Here is a 14,992-nt window from a genome sequence, read left to right on the forward strand (position 1 = left end):
TTTTCTTTTTTTTTCACTCGCTGTTGTCTTTATATATAATGAACATTTTCTTGTCATTAAATTCTCTTTAATGCTAAAAACATGATTTTTGTGTGTGTTGGGCTGGTACCAGGGATTGAACCCAGGGGTGCTTTACCACTGTGCTACATATCCAATCCTTTTTTATTTTGAGACAGGTCTTACTAAATTGCTGAGTTTAGTCTCGAACTTGCAATCTTACTGCCTTAGTCTCATGAGTAGCTGGGATTACAGGCACCCACACACAATTCACCCAACTGGCTTTAACATGACTTTCAATGGCTACATTGTATTTTACTGTATGGATTTACTATAATTCATTTGGGTACTCCTCTAAATGTAGAACTTTGTTTCACTATGTACATCTTACCTATAATACATTTTGTAGAAATATACAGAACACTACTTTCAAACCACCCCCATCCAAATTAATTTATAGCCTGCCTGTTCTCCTCCATCCTTCCTCACCCCTTCAACAATGAGAAGAGAATAAAATACTGCAAGCATTTTATGGCAAAATCCTCTTGGTGTGTAAAACCACTGCAGAAGCAATGTAGGTTTATGAAATAACTTGACTAATGGCTAAAAGACATAAATGCTTATAAGCTTTAAAGGTAATTTGAGGATTTGTGTACCCTAATTTGTTAACCAAAGGAAAAATGAGAAATAATGGCATGTTTTATTTCCCATTATCATAATACCGTTTTAAAAACAAAATACTTAAGGCTAAATTGACAATTCCTAATTATGAGAAATAACCTTGATATCTTCAAAGTGGGGTCTCTAGATTTTATATTTATTACTACCTAAGAGAATGCCACACTAATGACTAAGGCTAGATGGTATGGTAATACATAAAACAAAAACAAAAAGGGTATTTCAACATTGTTTTTGGGTTTCTATTTATTTGTGTTTGTTTGTTGTTTTGCTTTGCTTTTGTGGTGGTAGGGATTGAACCTAAAGCCTCACATAGGCAAACACTCTACCACTGAGCTACATCCTCAGCCCTCAACACTGTTTTTAGGTTGCTTTTTAATCAAGTTTCCTGGCTTTATTTTTTTAGGCTAAACAAAATTTGAATTTCTTAAATTTCCAGCCCCTATCAACAGATATGACTGACAAACATGAAAAAGTTCACCTTCACAACTAAAGACATGAACATTAAAACAAAATATCTTACCTACTAAGTTAGCAATTAAAAAACGATAATGTTTGGAGTTAGCAATGATAAAAGGGTGGGAAATGTCAAGAACACTATTTAGCTATACATTTCCCTCTCAATCAGAGGTCCCACAAATCTTCACTTACTATAAAATGCAGACTTCACTACCCTAGTGCTGATATAATCCAATTATAGTTTTAATTAACAGATGTAACAATAGCAAATATTCTGGGCCAATTGCTGTTATTTCAAATCTAAGTTTCTCAAAGTTTTTTCCAGTTAACAAAGAATTCACACACACATACAGATACACACTCGGTATGTGTATATACTCAGTGTGTGTGTGTGTGTGTGTGTGTGTGTATATATATATATATATATATATATATATATATAATATTCTAGTATACATACTATGAATAACTCTATTTGTTACTTGAATGAAAAAACATTAACCAATCAAAAAGAAAATCACAAAAAATCCAGTCATTCTATTTTATGACCTGCCAAAGAATATACGGACTTCATAGATCCATTTCCAAAGTTACAGATGTTCAATTTGACAAATTCATTTCCCTAAGATCAAATAACTTACCATTCTCTATCTAAAACATTGCCTGTTGCCTAAGTGATATGAATAAACTACACAAGAATACTGCTTTCATTTGGTTAATAACACCAACCTTGACAAATAGCTCTTTTGTTTTCTTGTTTATCTTCAGTACTAGGATATTCATTAATAAAGGTTTTTGTTGCTGTTGTTTGCAGTACTAGGGGTTGAACCCAGGGGTACTCTACCACTGAACTACATCCACAGACTTTTTTTTTTTTTTTGGAAACAGGTTCTCACTAAGTTGCTGATGCTGGCCTGTGATCCTTCTACCTCAGCCTACAGAGTAGCTGGGATTAGATAAATAGCTTTTACCAGATACACTCAAATATTGCTGTAGAACTGAAAATTGGTGCAACCACTATGGAAACTAGTATGTAAATTTCTTAGAAAACTTGGAATGGAACCACCATTTGACTCAGCTATCCCATTCCTCAGTTTATACCCAAAGGACTTAAAATCAGCACACTACAGTGACATAGCCACATCAATGTTTATAGCACCTCAATTCACAACAGCAAAACTATGGAACAATCTAGATGCCCTTCAACAGATGAATGGATAAAGAAAATTTGGTACGTATACATAATGGAATATTACTCAGGCATATAGAAGAATGAAATTATGGGATTTGCCAGTAAATGGATGGAACTGGAGACTATCATGCCAAGTAAAATAAGCCAATCCCAAAGAATCAAAAGCTGAATGTTACCCATCAAGAAAAAGTATTCTGTCAAAGATTATGTTAGAGTTAGAATTTAGAATTTAGTTTGGTAGAAATTCAAATGACAAGGACACCAAGAGAATATACCAGAATGTATGTTAAAATTCCATGGTATGTGAAAAATTAGATTAAGTGTTTGTACATTTTTAAAATTAAAAGACATTAGATGTTAAGAATCTAGAATAAAAAAGTGATGGATTGCTTTAAAAAAAAAAAAAGCTGAATGTTCTGATTTGTAGATGCTAATTGGGAACGGGGAAGAACAGCAATTCACTGGATTAGACAAAGGGGAATGAAGGGAAGGGAGGGGAGATGAAGGGAAGGGAAGGGTAATGGGAATAGGAAGACAGTAGAATGAATCAGACATAACTTTCCTATGTTCACATAATGAATATACAACCAGTGAAATTCCACTTCATGTAACCACAAGAATGGGATCTTAATTAGAATAAGTTATACTCCATGTATGTATAATATGTCAAAATACACTCTACTATATATATGTGTGTGTGTGTGTGTGTATAAAGTCTTTGTCTATCAAGACACATGTAAAACTTATGTGAAGTATCTTGCCTCCTCCTGACTTCCTTGTCATTAACCATGCTCAAAATATTGCAGTAATTTTTAAAAACTACAAAGCTAAAACATCTATTATTAGCACACTTTTCCCCATTCTGACTGTCACCATCCATCCCAGCCCTTACCTTGGACTGTCACAATAACTTCCTACCTTAGGTCTTTACCATTCCATTCCATTCCATTCGATACAAAAATGGCTCCTATAGATGTGTGACTATCCTACTCAAAACTCTTTAGTGGTAGAATTTTTAGTGATATAAGAAAATGCTTCATATAGAATAAAGGTTTTAAAAGCATAGGCTAAAATTGCACACATACTATAGTTTCAGTTATGTTACAAAAGCACATTTGTGAATATGTATGAGCACAAGTATAAATGAAAATGCACACACAAAGGGAATAAACGGCAGGCTAGGCCAGGCTCAGTGGCACATGCCTGTAATCTCAGCTACTCAGAAGACTGAGGCAGAAGGATTTCAAGTTTACAGCCAGCCTGGGCAACCAAGCGAGATCGTCTCAAAATAAAAAATAAAAAGGGCTGGGATGTAGATCAATAGTAGAGGGCCCCCAGATTCAATCACCAGTACCACAAGAAAAGGAGGGGCAGGAAACACATCCAATGTTAACAATAATATCTCTTGAGTTATAGTTCTTTTTAAACTTTATTTTTACAATGAGCAAATCTGTAACAAAGTCTCTTTCAGCTTTAATGAACACATAATTAATGTTATAGTCATTAAAAAGTATATACATACAAACATATCTATATTTAATTCAACTTGGCCCTTAACTCCTTCCTAGTCTTAGTCCTTCTGGCCCCTAATATAACCTAGGGTCCTTAAGAACCAGATTGCATCACTCACACTCTTTCTTGAACATAGATATAGCTTTCAAATTCTGCTTTGCACCCAATATTCACTCTACCTGGAATATGTTCCCTTCCCATTTCTACCCATCAAGATCCTAAGATCTATTTTCAGTGTTCCAGAAATAGCAAATACTGCCATGCCCCTTTCCCTTGTCCATAAGCAGACATCACTAATGAGTTCTCTGAATCCAGACCCCTTCTCAAAATCCTTCTCAATTCCATGGTCCTAAGCAATCCTTACTAATCAATCCATGTTGATATACACAATGAAACTTATCTGCCATTCCTGCAGCAATCTGATGCGATTATCCTTTTCTCTCTTACCCATATAATTCTTTGCACTCTATGTAATAGAGTTTATCTACTCTGCTTTCTATTAAGAATCATTTACTTAATTGTCTTATCTCCCTTTCGTACTAGATTTTAATCTGCATGGTGTAGCAATGTTTTATTCATCTTCACATCCCCTACAGATCCTTATATGAAGCAGCCATTCAAACAGCTGCTGAATAGGACACTTCATACTTTTGCTATTATCGTTCAAAAATGACTATTTGAAAAATTTATTTACTTATAATTATGTTTTTCTTATAGGACTAATTAATCTAAGTTTATTTCATCAATTTTGGCTAATATTTCTATTTTAATTTAATATGGCACTATCTGATTCCTGTGATAAGAGAGACCAAGGATACAAAAAAAAAAACCCAAGAAGATGACTGAGACAAGAGAACTGAACCCATTTTGATGGTCTTATATCAGAATGTGGAAGCCACTGAACTAAACCACATTTTTGGAATTTTTTCCTACCAATCTCCTTCATCAAATACAAATGCTATTTCAGATAATAATGAGTATCAAAATTTTAAATCACTTGGGCTGGGGTTGTAGCTCAGTGGTAGAGCATTTGCCTAGCGCATGCAAGGCCCTAGGATCAATCCTCAGCACCACATAAGAATAAATAAGCAAAATAAAAAGGTATTATACCCAACTACAAATAAAAAATAAATTTAAAAATATATACATTGCTTCAGAAAGGAAATGAGTTTAATATAAGATTGAGCGATAAAAATGAAAATAAAAACTTAGAATTCAAGCAAGATGTCAACAAAGTTAAGCAGTAGTCTTATAAAAGCACACAAGAAAATTTTAAACTAAATCAGAAATCCAGTTCAAGAGTGATGGATATAGTAAAAGCCAAAAGTACAGTAAGACTCATGCTGCCATCTAGAGGTTGAAGGCTAGATAATTTTTTTTCCCTCAAATCAGTCAAGGTCTCATAATGGAAGTAAACAAATAACCCTCATGTCAGATCACAAAGAAGACTATCCAGGATGTGGGTCATAGTTATTTCCTCCCTCTCTCCTTGGATTAAAATTAAAATTCAACACAGCTAACTGCCCTTTACAAATGTAGGGGACAATTTCTAAATACAAATGGCTACTTTTTCAAAATCTCTAGAAGGTAGAGAAGTAAACTACAGGCTAGCTTGGAAGCACACATTTTTCCTTGGTACCATGACCAAAAAAGTCGTACCAAATGGTTTCTGATACAGACAACTTCATCAATGTATCAAGTTTAAATGGGCAGGTCTCCATCTTTTACACTAAATGTTGCTTTTAAAAACTATAGAAAGTGATTAAATTAAGCCAAACAGTTGCACCACTGAAACTACTAAATGAACATAAAGCATCACACTATAAATTACAAAAGTGGCTACTTGTTATCAAGGTAAGCTGATTCCTTAAAGCTTTTTTAGAAGGTAATGTATTCAGTGTGATCTTATTTACATTAAAAACTCCCACAGCTAACACCTTACTTAATGCCCTCTCCCTAAGATCAGAAGATAAGGATGTCCACTCTTTTTTGTTTATTTTGTTTTGTTTTTTGGGGGGCGGTGTCTATTTCCTTCATTACAGGTACTTTTATGAATCATCTTTTGGGGAGCTTGTGTGTGTGTGTGTGTGTGTGTGTGTGTGTGTGTGTGGTGCTGTGGACTGAACCCAGGGTCTTGTGCAAGCTAGGCAAGCACTCTACCAACTGAGCTATATCCCTAGCCTTGAATCATTCTTTTTTATTATTTGGCAGAGCTAGGTAGGGATCAAACCTAGGGCCTCATACATGCTAGGCAAGCACTCCACCACTGGGCAGCATCCCTAGAGGATCTCCACTCTTACACGTCTATTCAACATTGTAGTGGAATTTCTAGCCAAGATAAGAAAATGAAATAAAAGATATCTAAATTAGAAATGAGGTAAAGCTATCTTTATTTGCAAATGAAGATTCTACACATAGAATATTATTAGTAATCTACTAAAACATTTTTAGAACTAATAAACAAGTTACTCAAAACTGCAAATATAAGATGAATATACAAAAATTAGTTGTACTCTTGGAGTAGCATTGAGCAAACTAAAATGAAATTAAAAAAAACAATTCCATTTATAATAGTATCAAAAGAATAAAGTACTTAAACCAGGTATGGTGAGCATGCCTGTAATCCCAGTGACTTGGGAGGCTGAAGCAGGAGAATTGCAAGTTCAAAGCCAGCCTCAGCAACTTAGTGAGGCCCTAAGCAACTTAGTGAAACCCTGTCTCAAAATAAAAAGTAAAAAAGGGCTAGGGATGTGCTTAGTGGTAAATACCCCTGAGTTCAATACCTATTACAAAAGAGAAAGAGAAAAAGAATAAAGTATCTAAGAATAAATTTACCAAATGAAGTATAAAACTTATACTTTGAAAACTATAAAATATTGTCAATAGCTTTAATTTCTTCATGAAATTAAAGAAGACCTAAATAAATGGAAAGATATGCAATATTTATATAGATTTAATATTATTAAGATGGCAGTACTACCCAAACTGATCTACATAGTCAATGTAATCCTTATCAAATCTCAGTAGCAAAATTGAAAAGCTAAAATTCCTATAGAAATTCAATAGCAAAAATAAAGAACAAAGTTGGAAAACTCATACACTACAAATTTCAAAATTTACAAAGCTACAGTGAGCAAGGCAGTGAGGTCATTGGTCTAAGAGTAGACATATTGACCAATGGGACAGAATTGACAGTTAATAAGTAAACACTCAAATATATGGTTAAAATATTTTTGATAAGGTTGCCAAAACAGTTCAATGGGAAAAGAATAGTTTTTTCAATGATGGTACTAAGACAATTGGATATCCACATGCAAAAGAATGAATTTGGATTCCTATCTCACAACATATAAAAAATTAATTTAAAATGTATCAAAGATTGCCAGGTAAGGTGGCTCATGCCTGTAATCTCAACTACTCGAGAGGCTGAGGCAGGAGGATCACAAGTTTGACCCCAGCCTGGCCAATGTAGCAAGACTGTCTCAAAATAAGAAATAGAAGGGACTGGGATGTAGCTCAGTGGCAGCATCACAATAAAACAAAACAAAAAGAATCCCCAAAGGATCAAGAATCTAAATATAAAAACTAAAACAATGAAATTCTTAAAAGAAAACAGGCATACATTTTCAAAACCTTGAGTTAGGCAGTGATGCTTTTAGGTGTGACACCAAATCATGAGCAACAAAAGAAAAAAACATATAAATTGGATTTCATCAAAATTAAAAGTTTGCAATGGCTAGAGGTATAGCTCAGTAGTACAGCACCTTCCTAGTGGGTCCTAGGTTCAAACCCAGCACCAATAAAAATAAATAAATATTGAACCTTGTGCCTCAAAGAACACCATTAAGAAAATAAAAAGATAACACAGAAATAGAATAAAACACTTCTGCAAATTATATATCTAATAAGTGACCTGGTTCTGGAATATATAAAGAACTCTTACAATTTAATAATAAAAACAAATAATCCAATTTAAAAATGGGTAACGGTGCTCATTCTGGCAGCACATATACTAGGATGAACTCTAGTTACCAATGATATGATCTTATGCTTCCCCAATTTTTGCATTCTATCATAAAATATTTCCAAGTTAGCCAATAAGTAAGTAATCTGCCTGACTACTAAATGGTTCATCACTTTCAGAGACAGAGGGAGAAAAATCAGAAAACAGTAAAAGCTACTAAGAGTTCATATTCACTAGGATTCACAATAATTCAATGGGTCTTAGGAATAATAGTAAATGTATTATTACAACTCAAAGGACTAAATCAGGACCATGGCCAGGTCATAATAGTGATGAAATAAGGTTCAAGTAGAAGGTAAAATCTAGTCATTATCATCGTGCTTTATACTATATTTACACTGTGTAATCATCCACTATTATTAAGAGAAGAAACTGCTGACATTATAACATTTTTTAATGTTACTTTCACTAAAATACCAACAACCCAGAAAAAGAACAATTTCCAACTTCCACCTTTCCAGTTTTACATCAATGAACCTCATTAGAAAAATTCAGTCATTCCATCTAAAGTCATCAACAGTTAGTTAATCATTCATCCAACCAGAAAATACACTACACACTTCTTATACATTAGGTGCCCTTTGGGCTACAAAGGCAGTCCCAAAATATGACTCTTACCTTAAAAAGTTTCACTCAACCCAATGGATAAGACAAATAGCAAGACTCTCCAAGAAGAATGGTCAAAGTACCCTACAAATGAAACAAACTCCTCTAAGAGCAATTTGAGAGGCTAGGAAAAAGCTCACTTTTCAGAGCAGGGATAAAAAGGAAAGGCTCATGGAAGAGAGAGGGTTTCCTGAGAAAGGAGTAGCGCAAGTCACACTAACATATGAGTAGTGTTCCAGAAGGAGCATTCCAATGGGGGTAGGGTACAGTGTTTTGGTAGAGAATTAAGTCTAAAGGCTAGAGATTAGGCTAGGGTCAGAGTTTAGAGGATTTTGAATGTCATGCTAAGGAGTCTGAATTTATCTTACGGATCACTTAGTGACTCATGAGCAAAGGACAAAGAGAAGCAAATGGAACTTTAAAAAAATTCATCTGGTAGCAATAAACAGGATGAACTGGAATGGGATAGTTGTGAGGCAGGGAGACCAGTTAGAAGGTGACTGATACAGATCCAGTAAAAGAGGAAGGGCAATGAACTCAGGTGAAAGTAACAGAAATGGAATTCTTTATATGTTAAGAGGGAGTTCTGCTGTTTTTAAATTTCTGTATATTTCAAGGATATTTCATACAAAGTAAATGCCCAAATCAAGCCAAGGGGCCCAATCATCTGAGAATCTATTAAACATCTATAACAAAAGTTATCTCATTTTAGCCCCAAAAGATTATCTGAGGCATAATCATGTACTCAAATCCAAGGGTAAGGTTCATCTTCCAAAAGATACAATCTAGCTACTATCAGCTCTAGAAAGTTCACATTATTTCTATACTAACATTTAACAATGCTCTTGGGAAATGACAAACAATCATGTTTTGAGAACAAATATTTTTTGCATTTTTTTTCTTTCCCTCATCTTTATCAGAGCAGATATTTGCATGAAAACAGGACCACTGGTCCTCAGGGATTCATCAGTTCCTACTGCTTATTTTTCATCCATGTCATCCTCTCAATTAATGCAGGAAAGAGGATTGAGACATCGAAACACCAGATTAGGGTGTCAAGTAAAAGCCAACCCCTAGAGTAGATGAATAATCTGTAAGGACAAAAAAAAAAAAAGGTCGTGTTTTTATGCAAATATACTACACACAATAAAACAAAGGGAGACTGTATCCAAGAATACACATCAATGTAATTATTTCCATTTCTAACTTTAAAAACTGTTCTCTTATGTCAGCTAAATTCACTATAATCAAGGAAAATGGTAATCACTTGCAAAGTACTGCTACAGAAGTCAAAATAAGGCTGTATTTTGAACTAGAAGATAATTTTGAAGACTCTTAGCTGTGCTCATGGGACTCATCTGGCAGAAACAAGCATATGTTGTGCAGTTTGGGTTCAGTACTGAAGTTGGCTGAGTCAGGTAACTTTAAACCCCTACTTTTAATGCCTTAAATTTTTAGAAATATAAAATATATTTCATTAATTAAAACAAAGAAAAACAAAAACACACCAAATTTATTTATTCTGTGGGAAGTCATTAAAATAGACTTTATTTAGAATAAGATATACTCCATGTTTGTATAAATATGTCAAAATATACTGTATAACTAAAAAGAACAAATAGACTTTATTGATGCTTAAGAAACTGACTCATTATCCTGAAAACTAACAAATAAAAAGAATCATTTATCCTGTTGTTCCAGTAGGAATAGATTGCAAGGCAATCAAACAGTCCTTTATAGGAAAATTTCAGACAGTAAGAAGGAATGACAGAATTATGATATTACACTATTATCATCTTTTTTTCCAAACATTTTTTTAATTGTAGGTGGACACAATACCTTTTACTTTATTTTAATGTGGTGCTGAGAATTGAACCCAGTTCCTCACGCATGCTAGGCAAGTGCTCTACCTCTGAGCCACAACCCCAGCCCCTACCATTTTTAATTGTGGACCCAGACAGTAATCAAACTGTACTCATCTGGGTGTTAAGTTTGATGGAGAAATTTAAAGCTATTTTTCAGCTTGTTTTATCAACTATTAATCTTAATAGCACACAAAATAAGACAAACAGACTCAATACATCTCTGATGAACAGACAGAATACCACCTATGAAACATTCTTGTCAAAATAAAAATTAAAAATCAAGACTATATGTGTGCAAACTTCTATATCTAATTACCAGGAAATAAATAGGGATGGATGAACATGGTAAGCTCAACCTCAGGGATGTAATCAACAAAATCCAGAATATGGAAAATTCTATAGAACAAATGTCCAGGTTTAATAAATGACAAGGGAAAATAAAAGAAAGGTGAAACAATGACAGACCAGAAGAGATTTAAAGACATACCTTTCAAATATCAAAGATCTTGACTCAAACCAACTAAATAGTCATTTATGACTCAATCAGGAAAAAATGAATCCTGATTGGTTACTTTATGGCATTACCAAACAAGTTGGGCCTGGTGGTGCAAACCTCTAGTCCTAGCTACACAGAAAGTTTAGGTGAAGGATTAATTGAGCCCATAAGTTCAGGAACAGCCTAGGCAACATACCAAGACCCCTTCTCGAAAACAAAAAAAAAATTTTTAGGCATAATGAAGTGTGGTTACATTATTTAAAAAGTCCTTGTCTTCTGAAAACACCTGTGAAATTATTTGGTAGAAAACATTAACTGATACCAGGGACTTGTTTTAAAATAATTACAGGAGGTTATTATAAGCAAAACAAGATGAGCCATATATTGATTACTGAAGCTGGGTAATGGGTATGTAAGGTATTATTCTGTTCTCTCTACTTTGATATGTTTAAAATTTTCTATAATAAAAAGTGAAAAAAAATTCTTCGTTATTTTCTCATTAGAAAAGCAGCAAAAGAAAAAGTAAACGGGGAAACATAGCAATTTCAGCTACACTAACTAGATAATACAGTTGACAAATAAGTTTGGTAATATAGCACCCTCTTGATATAATAAGCATAAAGTTTATTTTGTTAAAAGACATAGATAAAGCATTGATGATTAAGATGATTACAGCATTTATTATCCTAAGCTAGAAACAAACTCAAGGAATTCTATTAAATCTTGCATTCATGAATTTAAAAATCACAGATTTGCCTTTTCATTATGAACCGTTAGGGTCCATGACATAGCTAGTAATTAGTAATTTTGCCAAGACATAAAGCTTAATCATAAGAACTAAATCACAGGATAGACAGGGGGTAAGTTACCATTGAGTGAATCAAGCAAACCACATATTGGTCTCTATTCCTTGATTTATGAAGTGATTAAAAAATATCTTCTTGTAAAGGAAATCCAACTGTAGGTTGGGGATATAGTTCAGGGATACAGGGCTTGCCTAGTATATATGATGCCCAGGGATTGATCCCCAGCACACACACATACACAAAATGACAAGACAGCTGCTGAATATAGTAATGGAAACAAAGAAAAGATAAAGAGCTGGGCACAGTGGCACATTCCTAAAATCCCAATGACCCAGGAGCCTGAGACAGGAGGATCACAAGTTCAAGGCCAACTTCAGCGACTTAGTGAGACCCTGTCTCAAAAAAAAAAAAAAAGGCTAGGGATATAGCTCAGCTGGTAGAGTGCTTGTCTCGCATACACAAGACCCTGGATTCAATTCCCAGCACCACAAAAAATAAATGAATAAATAAAAATAAAAAAGGCTGGTGATGTAGCTAGTAGTGAAACACCCCTAGGTTAAATCCCCAGCACTAAACTTAAAAACAGAAAAAGAAAAGAAAAAAAAGGATAAACAGAACTAAGAAAATGATGACTTTTTGTCAAAAATTAGAAATTTTAAATGTTGAAGTTAACAAATCTACTACATGCTCTACATGCTCTAAAGAAACAAGAAAAATAGCTTGGAAAACTATTTTGGGGATTGCTCCAATTAATACAAAACTTGAATTTTTAAATTATTATTTTTATTTGTTCTACTTAGCTGTACATGACCACAGAATGAAAACTTGCAGTTTTGAAGGAAATTAAATATCATAATAGTATCCTCAAGATCAAAATCATGAATTTATGAAAGTCTCAGGAGGAAACCCTTGAAAACAAGGTCTAACCACTGTACTCATGTTGACTATCTTTTTTTTCAATTACAAGGAAGAATTTTCATTCATTCCTTTTCCAGTTTCACCATAAGTATAGTATGAGAAGAGAGATAATGTATAAAGAAATAATCTTAAACTAAAGGAATGGAGACTAGACAGCCACAAATGAGAAATTTTAAAGCATTACTCATGGCAGCTAATACATTCTTGGTCTATATGCATTTAAAAGCATATAAAAAAATTTCTAATTTTATATGCTTTTCTTTGGGAAACCAACCCTTTACTCCTATTCCCTGTGATTTAGGTCAAATGAACACCTCTTAGCTGTGTCTGCACACAGGCTAACATAGGCCTGGTCCATCAGAGTGTTCCAGGCTATCTGGCCAAAGGACTGGTTCAAGGTTGGAGACATGAGGCAACAAAAAACAGCACAAGTCTGTCCCAGGAATTTTCAAACACTTCTTTCTTCTTTTGGGATCATGAAATTCAAAAACATGAACTGGACCTCCTTTTGGCCACCTTCCTCAGTGCTGAGAAAAAAGCTATCTGCAGCAGCAAAGAATAAAAGACTAACGTATCCATGAAGGTGAGTTTTGATATGCAACATAAAGCAAGAATTAGAGTGCATCCCAATGGTATCATTAAAGGTTATGGATTTAGATGACCCCAAAGCTATCTCTACCCCCTGGACTTTTAATTTACATGAACTAACAAAGTCTTTCTTCAGTCTTCACATAAGCTAGTTCAAGTTGATGTTCTATAACTAAAAACTGAAGGATTTCAACAGGCTTTTACTGCAAAGAGAAAAATAATTTTTACCTAGTAAATCCCAGTTAATTATTCCAGCATACTCTATCATAAAAGGCATACTGTAGAGTAAGTACATTGACTTCTTACCTTCAGTCACTTATCTTTTCCCTAATAAAGGGACTATTATTACATTTTCCTGAAGTGTAACTTGAAATTCAGGAAATACACAACATGTAACCCCAAATAAATGTGATCTGTGTACTTACACTCATCCAGCCCCAGTTGATAGGCCAGGTTCTGTAGGCCTCGTACCTTCTCCATCAAATTAGCTGTGGTGAGACTTCCCAGTTCTAAAACAGAATCATTTATTTCAATACCATTTCTTTCCACTGTTTTCTAGTAATAATTCATTTGGGTTGTGAATCCTGGCTATAAAAGTTTTACAGTACAACTTGGGCACAGCATGCACAAAGCCAGGGTTTAATCTCCCCCACCACCAAAAAAGAAAAAGAAAGAAGAGTTTTCAAGTTAATTCCTATTGAATAAGTAGAAAATGGGTTCATATTTCTTCTCCAATCTTTTACACACACACACACACACACACACACACGAAACCAGTGAAATTTTCCACTATTGCAAAATGCCTTGAAATGATCTTTCCCATTTAATAAGAAAAGAGCAACAGTAACAAATTAAGTATTTTATCCTAAGGATCCTTTTATAGCATTCATTTTGTCTAGTGTACAAAATGCATACATCATTAAAATACAGAACCTTATGATAGGACTGGGGTTGTGGCTGAGTGGTAGAACACTTGCCTAGCACATGTGAGGCGCTGAGTTCAATCCACAGCATCACATAAGAATAAATAAAGATATTATGTCCATCCACAACTAAAAATATTTTTTAAAAAAGCAAGCTAAATTATTTAAAAAAAAACTTATGATATGCCATAGCACCGAAAAAGCCCTGCAAAATGGACAGTCTCCATTTACAAGTCTCCAGATTTCAACTAACAATAAAATAGCAACAAAATACTATTTCCCATTTTCCAAACTTTTCCAAAGTTTAGAAAACATAGACTAGATATAAATCCAAACTTACCCTTCAAATCAAATTCCTATAAAAAATTTTTAAGTTTTCCAAGTAAAAAGACGTAATACTAGAAATAAAAACCTACTTTCCCAGATTTTCATTTAAGTAGGACACATATCCTTTTAGTTTTAAAACAGGTCAATTTTGCATGGAACATAATGAGATCTCTCACTAAAAATTTGAAGTTTCCTTAGGAAACGCATGTTAATGGGATATTAAATAAATGTCTGTTTGGAACATCAGAACAATGAACCTGAAATGCCCTTGAGACTTAATTTTTTCCATGGCTAGAGGAGGGGAATCTGTATTTAAGCATGCAGAACAATGAATTACTTCTGAAATCAAATAAAGATATTTTTTCCTCCCATTTATCATGCTGCAGTCATTATCTATATCTGGCATAAGGAGACTTTCTTGATCTGTTCAGGCTGCTTAAATAGCTTAAGACTTCCAGATTTTTTACCATAATTTCAGTCTATTACTTCACAACCATCATGAATCTTATCACCAGAAGGACAATAAAAATAAATAGTGGAAAATTAATGTTTTTAATTTAAATTTCTGTTCTGTGACTGAGTTCCAAATCATTCATCAAAC

General features: G+C 33.9%; 1 protein-coding gene across 2 annotated transcripts in view; it reads right to left on the reverse strand.

Moving 5' to 3' along the window:
* The window catches only part of Lin52 (lin-52 DREAM MuvB core complex component), a 106,578-nt gene that overhangs the window by 78,756 nt on the left and 12,830 nt on the right, over positions 1-14,992 (reverse strand). For both annotated transcript variants that reach the window (XM_027931720.2, XM_034635923.2), the window contains exon 5: positions 13,567-13,650. In XM_027931720.2, coding sequence (XP_027787521.1) covers positions 13,567-13,650 — 84 coding nt within the window. The remainder of the gene's footprint in view (positions 1-13,566; positions 13,651-14,992) is intronic.

The sequence above is a fragment of the Marmota flaviventris genome, chromosome 2 (genome assembly GCF_047511675.1).
Source record: "Marmota flaviventris isolate mMarFla1 chromosome 2, mMarFla1.hap1, whole genome shotgun sequence".
Taxonomy (NCBI): Eukaryota; Metazoa; Chordata; class Mammalia; order Rodentia; family Sciuridae; genus Marmota; species Marmota flaviventris.